Source organism: Bactrocera oleae, chromosome 2 (genome assembly GCF_042242935.1).
Source record: "Bactrocera oleae isolate idBacOlea1 chromosome 2, idBacOlea1, whole genome shotgun sequence".
NCBI classification, from domain to species: Eukaryota; Metazoa; Arthropoda; class Insecta; order Diptera; family Tephritidae; genus Bactrocera; species Bactrocera oleae.
The window spans coordinates 59,275,516-59,295,568 of NC_091536.1; the positions used below are offsets into that span (position 1 = coordinate 59,275,516).

General features: G+C 31.0%; 1 protein-coding gene across 10 annotated transcripts; it reads left to right on the plus strand.

Moving 5' to 3' along the window:
- The first annotated feature begins 830 nt into the window (after positions 1 to 830).
- On the plus strand, positions 831 to 16,407 carry Mgat2 (alpha-1,6-mannosyl-glycoprotein 2-beta-N-acetylglucosaminyltransferase). Of its 10 annotated transcripts, none has more exons than XM_036378430.2 (13): positions 831 to 1,346; positions 1,548 to 2,266; positions 7,460 to 7,572; positions 7,689 to 7,820; positions 9,001 to 9,132; positions 9,215 to 9,390; positions 9,528 to 9,680; positions 9,769 to 9,857; positions 9,915 to 10,087; positions 10,147 to 10,307; positions 10,655 to 10,999; positions 14,897 to 15,111; positions 15,227 to 16,407. In XM_036378430.2, exons 3-13 carry the CDS (start codon positions 7,566 to 7,568, stop codon positions 15,453 to 15,455), a joined length of 1,812 nt encoding a protein of 603 aa, XP_036234323.1. In that variant the 5' UTR covers positions 831 to 1,346; positions 1,548 to 2,266; positions 7,460 to 7,565; the 3' UTR covers positions 15,456 to 16,407. The 10 variants fall into 10 exon arrangements, with proteins under 10 accessions (XP_036234323.1, XP_036234324.1, XP_069961525.1 ...); XM_036378431.2 differs by having other exon boundaries at positions 831 to 1,335; XM_070105424.1 differs by having other exon boundaries at positions 831 to 2,266.
- The last annotated feature ends 3,646 nt before the right edge of the window (positions 16,408 to 20,053 follow it).

Genomic DNA, 20,053 nt, shown 5'->3' on the forward strand with positions numbered 1-20,053 from the left:
TTGTTAGATGAATAAGATTTCTTTGTCCTTTCCCCAGAAGCTGCTGGCTAGCGATTTGAGGATTTTGTTGGGGTTCTGTACTTTGGCATTAAATGCGGTCGTATATCGAGTAAAGGAGTACAAGCTGTCAATTGTAACGTCTAAAATCTTAGGATCGGAATTTTAATACCATCGGCTTTGAAATTAAGAACCTGTCTGTACTCCTTCGTCCAGTTCGTGAATATGATCGCTATGAATTTAGTGCGGGAGAGTGTCAGGCTCCTTTCGAACACATGCCATCGATTACATTGCCTGACGTCAATAGCATACTATCATCTGCAGACGAGGTGACGGAAATCCCCTCTGGAAGCGGGGAGAGGACACCACCTTGAGGAACCCACTGTTTAATTGTTCTTAACTTAGAATTTTGATCTCGAAACAGTACGAATGATTGCCGTCCACTTAGATAGTTCTTGACAACTTGACAATCTTTTATAGTGAAGAATGCCTGACTACCCTTTAAAGCGAAAGACTCGTAGAGAGTGGTTAAAAATATTCGATTGGCTTGAAGAGACGGAAGGATGTGCATGTAGCTAAATTTTATTGACTTATAAGCTTTATTGGTATGTACATATTTTTCCGAAAGTGAAGTGAAATAAAACCCAATGTTTTGATAATAAGAAATTTGGTAGTTTTGCAAAAGATTTAGTAGGCATTTTGGTATTCAAAGATCTTATCAAGTGGCAACACTGATATGCATATATAGAATCGCGCAGGCAAGAGTGGGTATGTATCTCACAGATACCAAATATAAAGGTCGAAATGCTTTTTCGCATTCGTTTTCTCATTGAGATGTTTCACTTAGTTTGTTTAGGAAAGCTGAATTGAATTAGAGTAATGTTCCATAGCGCGCTGGTGCTCCCGGCTATAAAAAAATTAAATAAATAAATGACAAAACCAAAAGTCAAGGAAACGGCGTTTACAGTACGGTGATAAAAATCACGTTATAAAAAATTAATTGAAATCTAAATAGTAAACCAAAAGTAACTTCGTAACGCTTTAAATATGTATGGACATGAGTATATTTGCGGCGTTATATTAACGCATAAAAGTTGGAATAAGAGTTAAGCAATCGTCAACTGACGCATTTGCTTGAATTCATCGGGATCTAACTTTCTGATTTTTACTGAATTCGTGTTGTGTGTGATGCATAAAAAAATTAATTAATTTTCAAATAAATTGAAGCAGTTACAAACGGTGAATTATTATTGGCATAGAAAGAAAAGGAAATTTCACAAATTCGCAATGAATGTGTAGAAAGAAGACTGAAGTAACAGAGCAGTCAGTGGGAAAAATGTGCGTATATAGTAAGTAAAGACATATAAATAGATAGTTACATACATATGTGCATAAATACAATCATGTGCAGAAATATGCGTACGAAAATATAACATGTGAACGCCAGCTAAGAGCTAAGGCAGTCCATGCATAACTACAAGCTAATAAGTGAAAAACAACAAAAATAAGAAATAAAAAACAAAATATTAAATGTGGTTTGTTGACTGTAGATCTCTGACAGATGGGCACTCGGGCGGTCAATCTTCTGACACATCTGCATAGGAGAGTGATACGGTTTTGAAATCATAATATAAAGCGGAGATAAACATCTCAAGCCATTATCTAATTCAGCAACTAATTGAATATATTCACGAGCACAATAACAACAAATTGAACGCATTCACCAGCAATCAAAGCAGCAGCAACGGCAACTACAATTACAACGAAAACTAAAATACATAAATAGATATGTACATACATATGCGAATAGGTTGTATCAGCGAAGACAGCAACGGCAATCTGTAGGGGCATTATTGTCCCAACGTGATCAGATGACACAAATAGCATTCAAACTTCCATAAATATGCAATTAGAGTTTGAACGTCGATCAAATTAAAATGGATTTTCATATCAGTACATATGTACATATGAACCAAATGAAAATACCAAGGTGTGCCAATTTAATCTAGAGGTTTTCAACGTTTGATGGACAGAAACATATTACAGCTGCATTAACATTTAATGTGAAAATCGCAAGTACGCAACGGCTAAAAGGAAATTCAGAAAAATCGATTTCACATTGTTCAACATACGAACAACAAAAGAAACACAAAAAGGCCAAAAACTTAAGGAAAGCAGTCATAAAGATGGGGTTGTGCTCACGAAAATTGCATAGAACTAAAATATCGGCGAAAACAAAATCGAAACATGATTACAGCAGAAAACGCAGGTAAGTAATTCAAGAATTTATGATACATTCTGTGATTAAATTGTTTACAAAGCGCTGTGCTAATCTCCCGCACACCGGGTGCAGCTGACCTTTGCGGAAGTTCAGCTTACCTGAGCTGTGACTGTTTTACCAGTGTTAACTTGTCGTTATTTGCTGTCATAAATGGTGTTGAATTTCGTAGCGAAATTACTGACTATGAAATACGGTCACAGCTTGCATTTACAGTCGCGTCATTATTTATGGTTTTATCTTATTTTATTGGTACATATCTTATATACTTATAAATATAGTTTGTTGGAGCGGCTACATAAATAAGTCCCTACAAATGATGCTGCCTAGTTATTGTCGAATACGTATGTATAGTTTTTACTTAGGCCTGCCATAAGTTCAGACCGTTATAAAAATTAAACTATAAACTTTTTTTTTTATTAATTTAAAATTAATATTATTTAAAATCGCAAATATTAAATGAGCGATGTACAAAATTTGATTCGAAATGGTCACATTTTGCTATTGCACAAGCCTCAACGACGATGCTCCAACCAAAGATTTTTTGAGACTCTTCAAATTTCTGTGGGGTATTCGCCAAGCCAGCAGACCAGGAGATCGCTACAACCAAAAAATATGTGCACTTGTCTTAGAATACTAACCTTAACTAGAATCTAAGCTCCAATGAGGTAGTTAACATCATTAGAAATGGTTGTTGCCCAATGAAAATTTACCAAAGGGGCCAAAAATGTAATAATCGGCCGACAGGGTTTTCCAGTATTTTATGAAATTCTCATGGAATTATTTCCATCACCTACCAAAAAAATCAATAAATAAAATAATGAAGAAATTGTTGTGCTGTTGATTACAATTTCGCGCGTTCCATTTTCCAGGAGTTATTTTATTCATATAGATATATTTATTCATATTCAATTCCTTCATGTATGTCAAACTTCTGGGTCTTATTGAAATTACAATATTTAGTAACTACGGTTCGTTTGAGCATGACTTCAACAGCAATCCTATACAGCTCAGGTCAGGGTCTAATATACACATATTTTTAGTCTAAAAAGTTTTAGTGCATGTTTGATGTAAAGACATTAATACGCAGGCATCCCATCTACATATAAAATAAATTTGAATATAGTGAGCATCTCAGATGAAGATACATTCATAACGTCTTCCGGAATGTATGTGTATTCATATATCTGGAAATATTCCGGAACTTTAATAAACAAACACAAGCATGTACATGTTTGAAGAAAATTAAATATATTTGTATGTATGTATACAAACTCGTTTGTATAAAAACATGCACTTTGAATAAATGTTCTTTCGGATTTTGTGCGGAAAGATTTACGGAAGCTAATTAGCAGGCTTACCGGCACAAATGAAAACTGGATGCAAACATCTATGTATCCGACAGATATGTGTACGGATGTATGTAACATACATATTATATACAAGTAATAAACAGCTAAGCTGAAGTGAAATTACCTTATGTAATGCATCATATCAAATTAGACGATGGGCTTGGCACCGCCCATTTTGCGGTGAAATCACATATCTCGGGACCTGCTCAAACGATTTTAACCAAATTCGGTATTCTAACATCCCTATGTTACAGAGCGAAAATAGAGAAAATCGGACATAGATCTTCCCATATAACATGATTTTAAACTCCATCTGATTCTTTCACATTCCACTATACAATAAAGCACCAATAATATAACATATATGACCTTTGAAGTGAAATCGAACTAAAACTGTTCAAGCTCTTGTAAGCAAGGTACTGAATATGTGGACCCCCGTGCATATAATATGTATGTCTGAATGTCCATATACCTAATATTAAGATTTTTTAATGCCAAGGTGTTAGAAAGTTAAGAAGGATTCTTTCAAAACATTCAAAGTTAATCTAAATAGTTTGCGCCATTGCCCTGCTTTGTGACTAATTATACCTTTGGAACATATATAGAACTTGTCATTATGCTGGCACTTAAATAACATGTACCATACATACATATATTTCAATTTTTGCTTCAGTCGTTCATTTAAAACGCATTAACACTCGTGTTTAGCAGATAACACAGCAGTACAAGTTAAAACCCTGCTGGAAGAAAATTGATTTTAATTAGCAAACCTAGCTTAATGTTAGTAGCACTCACTAATTAAAATAACAAAAATATTTACATATACAAATATTTTTATTTCTGTAAAAAGATAAATACATAGATAATTGTGAGTACCTTATATATACATACATACGAGTACATTACTAAAATCATATTTGTATACCCGGTCAGACTCGAAAGTTTGTTCGCTAATTTTTTTCATGTCCGATTCATTTGCGAGTTGCGTTGAAAAGCATTTGACGATGATTATTATCCCTTAAGTGCACGCGATTTCAAATATATGGAAATTATTAACATATATATCTTCAAGATAGTCAGGAAATTTCTTGTACTCCGCCGTTCTTGTTGCAAATATTACACAGAAAGAAAATAAGACAACAATTAGAGAGTCGTTTCATTGAAGAGTCATAATTTGTGCAGTGAAGAAGTGTATGTGTTGTGAAGGTTTTTATTTTCATCATGGTAAATTATTATATTAGTAAAGTATTTTCGAAGCAAATTGTTAAGAAGACTGGAACTCAAAACTTTAAGTGTTGTTGTTTTTAAACCACACAATAAAACACAAATAAAAGGTCACATAAATAAAATATGTAATAATTTAAGGTACTGAAATTCTTTTTTATTAAATAAAAAAGTTGTTGAGGTGATAAAAATGGATTTCGCCGAGGTTCCCGCAGACAAGCAAGAAATTAACTCGAAATCAGCGAAGACGAATATACGAGTACATATTTTTAATTTTATAAATTATGAACAACCCTTAAATGAGTATAAGGCTACTATACTATGTGTAACATATTTCGAGAATATAAAAATTAGCAGATATTTCAAAATATTTTGCATATATTTACTCCTTAAAAATTGCAAAAGCGCTATATGCTCTGTTTCACCCGATCCCAATACTTCCTTACTTATTTTAATATACTTATAATTAACTTGTATTTATGTGAAAAGTCCCCATAACTCCAAGTTAACTAGAACATTATTCTTCTCACCTCGTGACAATTCCATTAACAGTCATAAAAGATTGAGGAGCTGAGTATCATTTAGCTCAAGTGTGGCTATTATTAGCGTGTACATTTACGTATATTTTAGACATGTATGTATAGTATGTACATACAAATATGATTACTCGGGAGGCGTTAAAATTATATACACCTATATAAATTGGTGCTTATTAAAAGGGTGGAGTATCATACAAATACATATAGTTACAGTTTACAGTAAAATTTGCTCATTTGTGTGTCTAGTGCAAAATACCGCTATGTTTTGCTGCAATTAAGTCACCTACTTAATTTCAACACCCTAATAAGGATATATTAAGTTTTCCACGAAGTTTATATTGTAACACTCAGAATGAAACCTCAGAGACCCTATAAAATATAATGAGGTGGGTTCAAAAAATAATGGGAATTTCCGTTTTTAGAAAAAATATTATTTATTCTTTCGTCTACATTAATATTGTCGTATTCAAAATAGTCCCCATTCGATATTATATACTTATGCCAGCGCTTCTTCCAATCGTCGAAACACTTCTTAAACTCGATTTTTGGGATAGCCTTTAGCTCTTTCAACGATGCGCTTTAAATGTTTGTAAAACAACGGCTCTTTAATGTTCTCTTTATTTTTGAAAATAGTAAAAAGTCACACAGAACTATGTCTGGCGAATATTGTTCTTGGTCAATAATTCACGAACAAATTCTTTGCCACATTTCAAACGAAAATCGCCAAGCTCATAATAACACGTCTAACAGACAAAGTAAGCAATAAATACAGCTGAAAATTTTGTCATACTTCAGGAGCATGTATAAAGTAATAAATTAGCTTTTTAATTAAAAGCAGGCTACTGGAAAATGAAATATCTGAATAATCGGTTGTATGGGAGATATATGATATAGTTGTCTGATCTGGCCGATTTCGACAAATGACGAAGTTTGTTCTGCATCACGATAATGCACCAAATCACACATCAATGCTTATTTGTGATTTTTTGGTTAAAAACAAAACAGTAATCATGCCTCAACCACCGTATTCACCAAATTTGGTTCCCTACGACTTTTGCCTCATCCCAAGCAAAAAAATAAACCAATGAAAGGAAAGGATTTTGCCACAATTGATGAGATCAAGTCAGAATTGAAGAAAGATCTGATGGCCTTCCCCAAAACGCATTTCAAAAGTGCTTCGAGGGTTGGAAAAAGCGTTGGCACAAGTGTATTATAATCCGTGGGGGATAACTTTGAATGGCACAAAATAGATATTGATGAATAAATAAGTATGTTCCTTCCGTTCCTTCCGTTCCTTTCTCTATCCTCAATATTCTCTATTTCCGAATTTCTGTCTTTCCACCTGTATTTAAATCGTACAGTTTGGTCAAAATGTGTGATATTTTATTAAATTAAATTAAGTTTGCTTAAAAATTATGTGGTTTAGCACAGAATTAATAGATTGGAATTGGTCTAAACCTCATATCCCTAATATAATGAATTCCGATCCCCTGGTATGAGTATGAGATATATGCATGTTATATTACATAGATATATCTCATTTGAAGGTGTTTTTATATTAATATAATTTTAGCTGACGCGAACTAATATAATAAAATAATAAATAAAACTAAGTCTAAGTGTATGGCCTTATATTCTATTATTTCTGGGTAGTATAACACGAGTTGTGTTATTTTCATTTCTAGATTAAATAAATTTCAACTCAAATATTTTGTCAAAGCAATTAAAAAAGCACTTGTTTCAACAGCGGACCACGAAGAGAAGTTAGAAAGAGATGACAAAAATATAAAGATATATGCACTTCTCAGTTACTACTATCAAAAAATTTACACATACGACCTTTTCGCCCAAATTTTAAATCCATCTCTTACTGTCTTCCTAATCTTTATCGTAGTACCAGACTTTAACGTACTTAGGTTGGTACACTCGCATATAGGAGCAAGAAATTTAGAGGTTATGACAACTTAGTCTTATTCCTGTATGCCTTCACTTAAAGAAGTGTTTAACACCGTTACTATTAACTATTTTAAATAATAATCGTAGTAATAATGTTTCCCCTTTTTTCACAGACATGAGTACGCTGATTGCTAAGTATTTTAGGAACTTATTGTTGAAGTGTAATTAACCGCCATAGAAACAGCAGCAAACGCAAAGACAGTTGCTGCGCCATCAAAAATGAGGGGTAAGTTATTTCTTGAGATTTTTTTATTCACAAGGCCACTAGCTATTTTACCTTGGTGGCTTAAGAGGTGTTTTATAATTGTTTTTTTTCTTTCGCCCATTCAATCAAATATGTAGTTCGTAAAATACCCTTACCGTTGCCCAACACGGGGCTGATGCATCGAAAAAGGAACACCTATTACATACGTGTAATTATCGGTGTAGCTCTTATCGTATTCGTACTAATGCAGTTACACGTCTTTAATTACAGTAAGTACTTAATTTATGGACATATGTTTTCTTTTATATTACAAACACGGGTTCTTATTCCTTTCCTACAATACATTCAAAAAGTTCGCTGTAGTTCAGGAAAACTGTTTCTTTTAGATTATCAACATAAATCTGAATTTTTTATTTCAACTAAAAATATACAAATTAGATTAATTTTCATATTTAAGCATACAAATGAGAAGGTGTTCATATGACTGCATGTGGTTATAGAGTTGACATTTTTGAGATAAACTTTAGAGCAATTAAATTATGCAATTGTTAATACAATAAAATTCGTAATGACATAAAATATAAAGTACAATAAAGTAAAAATTTTCAACGTATTCATACGAAAAACAAATTCACAAATTTCTATAGGCAACTAATCTTGAGTATATCTCCGATTTTGATTGCTCTGTATACTTTACCAAGGAGGGTAGTTAAACATAATATAAACAAGAAGGGCGACTGGAAATTCAGTTGCCTATTGTAAAGTTGAATCCGGTTGACATGCTAATTGCAAATAGCAGAATGATTACTCAACGAAGTAGAAATGTGATTATAAAATTGTTGAAAAGTGGTCGAAATTTATTTCATGTTCGTTCGCTGTTAAATGTACATACTTGTATACATAAGCTAGTGCAGAAGCCTTTGAAAATGATAAAGAAAGAAAGACATTCATAGTAGATTGAAATACATCGGAAACGAAAGATAAGACTACAAGTCCGATAGAAAAAAGTTATATGGCACTGTTGTAAATAGTTAATGAAAAGATCTATAACTTATAAAGACTTTTTTCACATAAACCTCAAGTGTTTATGTGAAAAAGAAGATAAAAATAAAAACCCCAAAAACTTTATGTTATATGAGTTTTTCACATAAATTTTGAGGTTACATGAAAAAAGTTTATGTACAAAATTTATAGATCATTTCATTACCTACAACCATGTCATATAACTTTTCTTGAAGGACTCGTAGTTTTGCCGGAAATCGAAATTAGAAGTTTCTAACCCTTAAAAATTTAACCACGACGACCTCCTTAACTGTTTGTTATTTTACGTTTTCACAAATTATCTCCCCTGGTCTATAAAGTATATGAATTGGTTTATTATTTGAAATGAATAATTTTTATAATAAAGATAGTAAATGTTTTCGTATATTTCACATTTTCGCACACCAGCGGATTCTCGTGAAATGTCGATGACTGGTGAACTAACAAATGATTCAATCGACGCGATGCTCTCCATGGTGCCCTCTGTGCTGCATAAGTTCTTAACGCCCAAATCTAGAAATCAAACAGCCGCAGCTCACAGTAAGTTAGCAAAGAAAGTTGCTTGTCGTATACATAACCTATGTATTCCTCTTATTCTCGTTTTTTTTTTTCTTAATCACAGTGCAGCACAATAGTACCAGTGGTAGCAGATATAACGGCTCCTATACGGATTACTATCATCCGCCAAATATTTCGGAGATAAAGCAACAAATCGCGAAATACAATGAACTGCAAATAGTTTTAAATGAGGACACTTATGGTCCACTACAAAATGATTCTGTGATAATCGTAGTACAGGTAAAAATTATTAAAGATTATTTATATAAATATAGAGTTGGAACCTTCAGGGCATACAAATATTTATGGATTAGTGTTTGCGTCAAGCATAAAAAGGGATTGCAGGTATAAATAAATGCATTTTTTTTCCAACTCAGGTGCATACACGTATAACTTATCTACGCCATTTGATCGTTAGTCTGGCGCAGGCTAAAGATATTTCCAAAACTCTATTAATATTCTCCCACGACTATTATGATGATGACATCAATGATTTGGTGCAAACAATCGACTTTTGTAAAGTGATACAGGTAACAAAATTTCCCTATCAAATAAGAACTAAAAAGCATAGTTGGTTAGATATTTTTAACATAAGTTTTTTTTTTATGAATTACGCAGATATTTTATCCCTACTCAATACAAACACATCCGAATGAGTTTCCCGGCGTCGATCCAAACGATTGTCCGCGGGATATGAAAAAGGATCAGTGAGTGTCAAAATTTGTGCAAACTAACATTTTTATATATCCACGCTATTTTCTTAGTAATATTATCACCTTCTTCATAAATAGAGCTATAATACGTAAGTGCAATAATGCGCTATATCCCGATCTATACGGGCATTATCGAGAAGCGAAATTCACACAGACCAAACATCATTGGTGGTGGAAGGCGAATCGTGTGTTCGATCAATTAGATGTGACCCGTTATCATACTGGTCAGTTGCTTTTTATATTAAAATATAAAAATTTAAATAAGAAGTATTAATGTTTATAGGTCTGGTTTTGTTCCTAGAGGAAGATCATTATGTAGCCGAAGATTTTCTTTATCTGCTCGAAATGATGCAGTCATCAGTTGGCAGTCTATGTCCGCAGTGCGATATACTCTCATTGGGCACATATTTAAAAACATTCAATTACTACACCTATAACAGCAAAGTAAGTCCCATATAAAAATTATATAATATACATATTTTGACAAAAAAAAAAATCTCTAATTGCTGAAACTTATTTTGTATATTACAAGGGTGCTTAACAATGATTTTTGCCAAAGACTACTTAGATATTAACATAATAAAAACAACATAACGCTACAAATTGTTACTTTCGAACTGCTTTTGTGCTCATTAACCTATTTCTCTCTTTTTCTCTCTTTTTTACTGTTACAAACATATTTTCGTTTAAAATTCCTTCGCATCACTGTGCTACAAAATTGTCCCAATTCATTTGTTTATTTTTATTTATTGAACCATTTAATTTATGGTAATGTTCTTTAATGGCGACAGACTAATAAGAAATCCCCTAGCAGCCAATATGCTTCCTCGCTGCTCACTTCCAGCAATTTATTAGGATATAATCGCAATAAAAATAGAAATTCACTGCAAATGTCATCGCACGCATCGTCATCGTCATCGTCCACCTCAGCTGCTAATAGTTTTAATAAAAAGTATTTTAACGAAAATAATAAAAACAAAGTGTATGTGGGTGATACAGTCACCAACACCAACGCACAAATCACTAACAACCACAATACCATAACCACTTCCACCACAACCACAACAGATAAAAGCGCCGCACAGCAATCGTGGAGTTATCACGTGCTACCATCACTATATTCTATCTATCAGAAGGTAGTTAAGCTAATAAAAATAGTTACAAATTAACCTAGCTCGTATATGTAACTCCGTTCATTTATTTATTGTACACTCGCAGTCGTCGTATTCAAGTGCATAACTAAATTGCTTATTTCAGTAATCGATATTGCTCATTTGTAATTTAATATTCGTACTGCATTTTTTTTGTTTTCTTTTGATGTGTACGTTTATTTATCTGGAAATAATTAGTAAGTTTGTGTTGGCGTGCGTGCTTGTCTTGCGTATTGTCTTATCAGTTTTATTTATGTAACCATAGATTTGGATTGATATTATATTTATAATAATTGTACAAGTTCCTTTATACATCTGTTTGTTGGTTGCACGCAATATAACAATTGTCATGGTTTAGGTCGTAGTGTTTTTGTAACATACATTTAAAAAGTATTGGATTTGCTATACATCATATTAATTGGCTTCCTTAATATTTAGACGTCATTCATTAACACATTTTACCCAAAGTGAAAAAGCATTCCAAGAGATCCAAAAAGTACCTGAAGATAAAAAAATTAAAACATTAATTTAATTTTCTTTTAACCAAACCAATTATTTTTAAATCTAACGAGATCCATAAAAACTAAAAAAATCTTGGAACTGCACTTGCAACAAACTCTTCATTATTTATTTGTTCAAAATCCACATAAAAAAGTGTTCGACATTTTCGTATTTCTAATTTATATTTAAAAAAAAAACTTTAAAACGTAGTTATAACTATATCAAACAGAGAGCGTTTTGCTAGATCTTTCTAACCACGCTGTTTGATCTACGTCATAAAGAAACGCATTTTTTTATGAATATTTTAAACTTGATTTTGATTCACCAGTTTGAATGGCAGATATTCATACTATACAAGCGTATACTATAGCGGTTCGATCTGAAGAATCTATTTAAGACTGTAGCGTTGCCTTGGACAATAAGACTGGTTACAAAATTTTAACTTTTGTTTTGTCACTCATATGATATTTTGAATTTACTAGGACAATTGAATGTGAATGAAGAAAAATTTACACGTCAGTTTTTTTTGTGACATCAAAACATATACCTTCTTAAAAAGTACACACATCAGCTGCATTCATTTAGAGAAATTATTGCTTAATAAGAATAAATAGAACAAATACCTATGATCTTAGTAAATATTTGGCTTCTGGAAGGTCTTTTTTAAGTCTCCAACAATAATCTACTAGCATTCCTGCGCTCCTTGATCGAACCACTCGTCTTGTTCATCACTCACAGCACCCAAATTTCTTCGTAATTTATGGATTCCCAGAAAATTTTGGACAATGTTCACAAAACATTTCGAGGCGAGTATTTCCTGATCATTCAGTTTTTCTTCAAAGCTCTTGTGCTTTATAAGTTGCCGTATTTATGGCCCTATAAATATCCTTCTCAAATTTTTATCTCATCGTGCTGACTTAGAACCAGTTCCGAAGAAGAATCCTGATTTTCTCAATTTTGAGGCTTTGGTACAGGCAGTTCGGCACTATGTAGGATGGGTCTGTTGGCCGAAGACAAGTTTGGATACTGGGTAGTGTGTTAAGGCTTGGTTGTAATGCCTTTTGTTTAAGACAAACAAAATAACAATCACTTGGATGATCCTTTGGGTCGGCCCAAATCATTGGGATATCAAACGGCTTACATCTGGGTTCTTGTTTAGCCCAACCTAATAGCAGTATCACACACGTTACATAATATTAATGTGGAACCCAGAATTTATCTTGATTTTAAATCCAAAATAGTCTAAATAACACTTTTTAATTAATGACGTGAAATTTCGCCTGAAATTTAAAAGTTAATTCTCCACAGACATAACAAAAACTGTCGGGGTCGTTAGAACACTTTCGTGGCATATTTACGATATAACAAACGTACGGTAAATATGATGTAAATTAGTCGAATGCAATAGTTATAGTCGTAAAATTAAGTTATTTAAAAAAAAGAAAAAACGTTAACTTCGATTCCACCGGAGCTATAATACGCTTCTCAAATGCAAAAGATTCCTTACAAGAACTTGATTCCGATCGGTCAGTTTGTATGGCAGCTATATGATATATTTAAACTTTGGTGAGATATTGAAAGATATATAGTTCTTGGCAGTCAATGAGTCGTTCGATTGTATAACTACTACTGCCTGAGTCGTATTTTGAAAATTAAATGAAAAGTCAATGTCAAACTCATCGATTTTTATAGAAAAAAACTTTAATGAAAGTATCACCCTCTAAAGCTAATTGTAGTGTTAAATAAAAGTAAGATTAACTACAAATATTAGGCAATGCTAATATAATATCTATATACCTTAATTTAATTCACGAAACTCCCGTTATATTTGTGCTCACTATATCCATGCAGGCATTAATATAGAATAAATATAATATACAAATAATGTCCTTTTATCATACCGTTATTAATGGATATTTAATTGTTGGTTATTCTACTTTATATACCATATCATTCACTGCATAATTCGATCTAATTCATTCAAACGCTTTTACCTTAGTAATTGTGATAGAAGTCTTTCCTTCGAATTTTCCTATTTATGTGTGTTTGTATGTACCAAAGTGTTATGCACATGTGTGCTTATGTTTAATGATGTGTTTTATACTTGCTAGTAATTTTATCTAATAAAATTAAAATGTGCAACAGATATATGCATATGTTAATATATATTTATGTACTTTAATTGTTTAGGTTGTTTACCGTATGTCCCATATGTCAAAACCACCGACACAAAATAAGTTCCGTGAGGTATCTAATAATTCATATTTTATATTTACAAGTACCTACTTTGCTCTAGCAAAAGATTAGATAGATTTCATTCACTGTAATGTTCGAAAAAATTTAAATACAAACAACTCATAACTATAGCCAACATTTTACTAGATATGTATTATTAACTGCATTAAAACTGACTCCTATTAAGGTTCTGTTTACCCTTTCCATAAGTAATTTTTAAGTGTATATCGCTCATTTGCTAGACAGCGTCTTAATCCAAATCAAAAACTCGAGTAAATTATTTTAAAATATTTAAATAGTATGTATACTCGTATATCATGTTGGAAATACTTTTTTTTTTTTGAGTTAACATCATATCATCGTCATATGTACATTATATATATAATATATATATATATATATATTATATCAAATAATTTAAAATCCATTGGAGCCAATTATTTCCCGAAAAAACATCTTTTGAGTATGACCATATAGTTTAAATTAGTTTACAAATGCTGCAGCAATAGGATGTTCCGGTTACGTTCACCGCTTACGTGATGCGTACTTTGAAAAAGTTCTTAACACATTTACAATAGATATCTAAATTAACATACATCGCTCCATTTAAATGAATCTTAAAATACAGTTTTCATACCAAATTGTGATTCTGCCAAAATGAAAGAAGACTTGGTATTAATTATTGACCGTTAACTAATTTACATTTAGTATTAGTACTGCTAACTATTTTGGTGACGCTATTCGAGAAGATAATAATACGCCTATATTAGAAAGTCATAAATTAGGTATCGAAATTATAGTTTCCTTAATTAATAAAAGAGAACGTTGTAAATATATAATTCCTAAGCTTTTTTCTTTATTAATTTCTTCTTTTTCATCGTGAATTACAGAAAGTGAACTTTAAGGCCGCATGATTCACCTCTTTTATATGTCTTTTTATATAAATTTTGCATTCAATTTCATCGTAATTAGTTAAAGCCTCGTTGAAAATATATATACTTGTATATGTAAAAACATTAAATAAATACATGTAATCACGTACCCGAAGCTCTATAGGCCTAAACATATATAAAGTTACGCTCCTCATATCGATTAAGTGTTTTGAATAATAAACTGAGCTGTTTTTATATTTCTTTCTTCACGAAGGTCGAGGTGATGCCCTGGATAAGCAGTAAGCACAACATGGGTTTTGCTTTCAATCGCAGCACTTGGTCAACAATACGAAAGTGTGCGCAACATTTCTGTTTTTATGATGACTACAATTGGGACTGGTCGCTGCATTATGTGTCCCAGCAGTGTTTGCAGAAGAAACTGCACGCGATGATCGTCAAAGGTCCAAGGGTCTTCCATATTGGCGAATGGTAGGCAGTTATTTAATAAAAATTAATTTAATATACCAAAACATTTATAGCCTTAGATGACATCCACATATTTCCTGCACCAATTACAACTTTGTTTTTGTGTTTTATTTTGCAGCGGTGTCCATCACAAGAAAAAGAATTGTGAATCGAATCAAGTGATAGCGAAGGTGCAACAAGTCTTACGTATAGCTCGTAAGTCCAAGCAGCTTTTCCCACGCAGCTTATCGCTGACGGCGGCGAGTTTAGTGAAGAAAACCAAATTGCGAAAAGGTAACGGCGGGTGGGGCGATCGTCGGGATCACCAATTATGTATGAACATGACGAAATCAATGCATGAAAGTTGAATTCAAACCAAATAACCAGAAGAAACACAGAATTAGCTAAATTTATACACAAACATATATATACACAAAATAATCGCATAGAGTTACCAAAAATTAAACCGTGTGGAACGGTTAGTAAGTTACAGACTTTTTAACTAATTAGATAACTTCTAGAAAAGTTTTTCGGAACACTGTGAGAGAATAAAACTAATTTGAAAGTTAGATTTACTTGGTCGTAGCAATATTCGCATATGTAGATATAATGGTAACTTTATCACGTCACCAAAAATACACATTAATTTTATTTAAGTGGCAACTTTTAAATTTCAATACGATAGTAGGTTTCATACGTAAGAATAACTTTTTCTTTTTAATTTTTTAAACACCACCAATTGAAAATTGTAACGAAAATTGGCAAATGTATCGGTTACTTATAATGACGGTATTAAAGAGAGAGAACTGCTCACTTTCCTGATTCAGTTTATTTAATTTTTTTTAAATATTTCTAGTTATATAAAAATATTTTCTTAAGTAGACAAAAATTTTTTCTTGGAACCGTTTAAGTTTCCAGACACTAAAAATGTTCAAATGCAATATTTTAGAAGCCTTTCATAAAATGTTTGTTTTAAGTTTCTAAACCCTTACTATTTGGAAATATAATGTTTAAGGAATATGCCTCTTTTTAAATACAAAAAATGTTGGAGTTTTATGAGCGAAATTCTAATCTTATTAATTTTAAACTTCATTATTCATTTATTAGTTTGTGTATTTATTATTATTTTCTATTATTACTTATTATTCTTTTTTTCGGAAGAAGAATTGAATAAATATGTAAAAAGAATATTTTTCAGCAAAACACGTCCTGATGTTGCTAAATCACAATAAACTTTTTAACTGCTTTATAAGTATACATTTTTAAAGTCTATCTGTCACTTTACTTTTTGTTTTACTAATAAAAATTTATGAAAAGTTATTTCTTTTTATTTTATATTGTTTCTAACCTAAACTTCTTTTTTGTTTTACTAATATTGTTTATTTTTAGTTAGTTATTTTCATGTTTATGTTATATTTAACAGATCGCACGTTTAATGAAATATAAGTGTAACTCAAAATTTTGATTTTAAGCAACCAGGAAAGAGATCTCTCCTTTTGTTTTACGTACGAAGAAGCTACTTTACTAATAAGTTTTTAACAATATTGTAAGCTTCTTAAATTGTATAACAATTTATTGCAACAACCTATTAGCCAATGACTTAAGTTTGATTCGACATCTATCAACTTCTCGAAACAAAAAATGCGGAGTTATGTTTACCCAAAATAAATTTTATTTAACACTTCCGTAAAATATTAAGCGAGTGATATGTTCTAAAAGTATGTAAATGTATTACTAAAATATGATTTATTCTACAAAACCATAAAACAATGTAAAGTTAATCCACGTATATATTCGATAACATTATGGAAGGCTTGCTAATGTTTTCAATGAACTACGTCATATCTAGATTCAATGCTTTTTGTTGAAATCGCTTCTGAATCAGACTAAAATCACATAAGCCAAGATACAAATTCGCTGTGGTTGCCTACGATCCATCTAGAAGAGTGCTGAAACAAAAAAATAATAATTTATTGATCATACATATATGGAAATAAAATAAACTTACATAATACAATGTTTTTGGGCAGCGGTGCTAATATAAAAATCTATATATATATATATTTTACTTTATTATATAGTACATATAGCATTAATATATTTTAATATACTTTTATTAGATATTATAGTTGTTGTCAGATTTATACAAATATTATTTTTATGCTTTGAAAAAAAGCAAATGGCACATATAAATGTATTCAATTTAATATTTTTTATCAAAATTTTTCATAAACCTACTTTCATGAAAAAATTAAATTGATCGTTATAGACGGAAAATAGTAGCTTGATGATTAAATTTTGGTGCTTGATTTTTAAATTTGGTTCACAACTGTTTCACAGAATTTCTATCCCCTACTAAATTTATAGTCATACATTTTTACATACATACTACACATATGTATTAAGAATGATAGAATACAAGATTACGCCAGCGGCCATGTTGTAACGTAATTCTTGTGAGTTGAGATGAAGAAGCATGTAAATTGTTAACAAAAACGGAAACACTTTTGTTAATTCGAGAAACATACTTAATTTTTTAGTTAATAGTGAAAAAATTTTGTGAAATAAATAGAATAATGTTGCGTGAAATTCCAACAGAAGAATTTCGTCACAACATGGTGCATAGGTAAATCATTGTAGTAATCTTGTATTCTATCCTTGCTTTTGTATTTTTATACATTATTATTAAATATTGATGACATATATTTTTTGCTATAGTACGAGTAATAAACTCACATATGGTACATACGACATACTCTATCGTGGATTCAAGATAATATAAGTAAATTGATTAATAACCAAATATTACGTGTAGTTAAATATAAGCTAATATTATGAAATTCCAAACGAAATATCTTGTATGATAAGTGAAGCTCTTTTGGTCTCTAGAGACCCACTAAATGGTGTTATTTATTAGAAAATGGCAATAATATTTGTTTTTATCCATACAAGACAAAAATCTAAAATTTAAAGGTGCATATACTCGTATATTTATATATATAAAGTTTGTACAATACTAATAAGAAATATTTTGATTTGTAAACATTCACACATGATTTTGTGAGCTCGTATGATGACAGCCAGGTTATTTAGGAAAATTCCCAGTGCTGAGGCAAAATAGAGGTTAGGTACAACGTAAGAAAATGCAAAATAGTGGCACTGAAGAAAGTCTAGTCATTTATGTATGTATACATAAATTAATATGTACTGATAAGCATAACGAATAAATAAGAGTGGAGAAACCAATAAAATTAAGCCAAACCCATTTTATTGTCATAAATTAGCTGTGGGCAATAGAAAGTTTAAAGGATTTGGCTAGACATACAAACATACACACAAAGCAATTGCAATGCAAGAACTCACATTATGAATTAGGTTTCCGTCCAGATATAAAAAGTCACATTTACGTTTTGAATTAAACGTGTTCGCAGAAAATGCACATTTCCACTAAACAACCCCGAAGCACTTCATTGCTTTCTTATTTTGATTTATATTAAATAGGTATGTATGTATATTTTCTTTCGCTAAGCGCAATTTTTTTTCAACAAACTCATTCACCAAATTTTTGTATTCAATTTAGGAAATCGGATTTTGACTAGTCAACATCTCTTTATTAGGGTGTACGAACGGAAACGAAAACGATCAAAACAAACAGACACTAATTTATTAATGTAACATATAATAATTCATTTAAGTATTTATCAATTATTATCTACTAAATGATTAAAGTGATCAGCGAGAGCGAGACTTAGTTGTTAGAGATCATAAACTAACGCAATATTTTTTTACTATACATGAAATTAATATTATAATATACCTGTATTATATTAGTGTAAGCAAACTTGTACATTTGTTATCATTTTACCATTATTGTTATGAAAATTTGTTTATTAAAACGTAAAAACGTACAAATAACTACGTATTGCTTATAATATATTTAATTATGAAAATTAAATAAAGGTGTTTTATTTGTTTGAGTTTATTCCACTGCAAGTCGATTGACGGTTAAATCATATATTAATTTGCAGAAGTTTTCTATTAACGTTTCTATGAGCTTCCTAAGGATTAAATTGTCGGTGTAAATGTATTAGATGCAGATTTTTCTTTACAAATAGTTATTGAAGACAAGATACTTGAAACACATTTTCAAAAATCTGAAAAATTATTTCACAAAAAATATACAAGTAAATATTACTGGAAAAGTTCATAAGGCGTTTAAAGATCAATTTTGCAATGTTATTCAGTTATAAACGTTAGCAAATAAATAGTAAGTAGTAAATAGTAATTAAAGTATTAACTCAAAACTCCGCAAAATAGAGTAGCCGACTACCGACTCAGATACCTGCGGTAGATAGTCGATATCTAATCGACTATCATAATACAAATTTTGGTTTGTGGAAGGGCAACTATACTCGTACTATTATAGATATGTAATAGAGGTGTTAGTTTAAATGCTAACTCTTTCAATGTATTGGAGTTTCACTCAATAGTGTATGATGAACTAAATGTAGTTTTATTTCCACGAAGAAACAGTTAGCTAATTATTCATTGAGGTGCAGGAATTCGTCTTAACTTTTGAAGTATTTTAATTTAAAATGAAATCAACACTGTCTATTTATTGGATAATTTTTTACTAAAGACGAAAACTTAAAAGCAAAATTTAGTTAAACTCTTTCAATTTTCAATTAGAACAAATTTTAACCAATTACGTGCTTGATATAAAGAAAAAACCAATTACTGGAAGTCTTTCAAAATATATATATATAAAAAGTTTTAGCTTATATCAGCGAACTTTGAATTAAAAAAAAATTAAACTTTAAGTTTTTCAAAACCTTTAAAAAAGATATCTTAAAAGTTATATACCAACAATATTTAAGTACATATTCTGAACAATTTCACCATATAACATTCCCGGAATATAAAATAATTTACGAAAAAATATTTTATACTAACCTCATTAATTAAG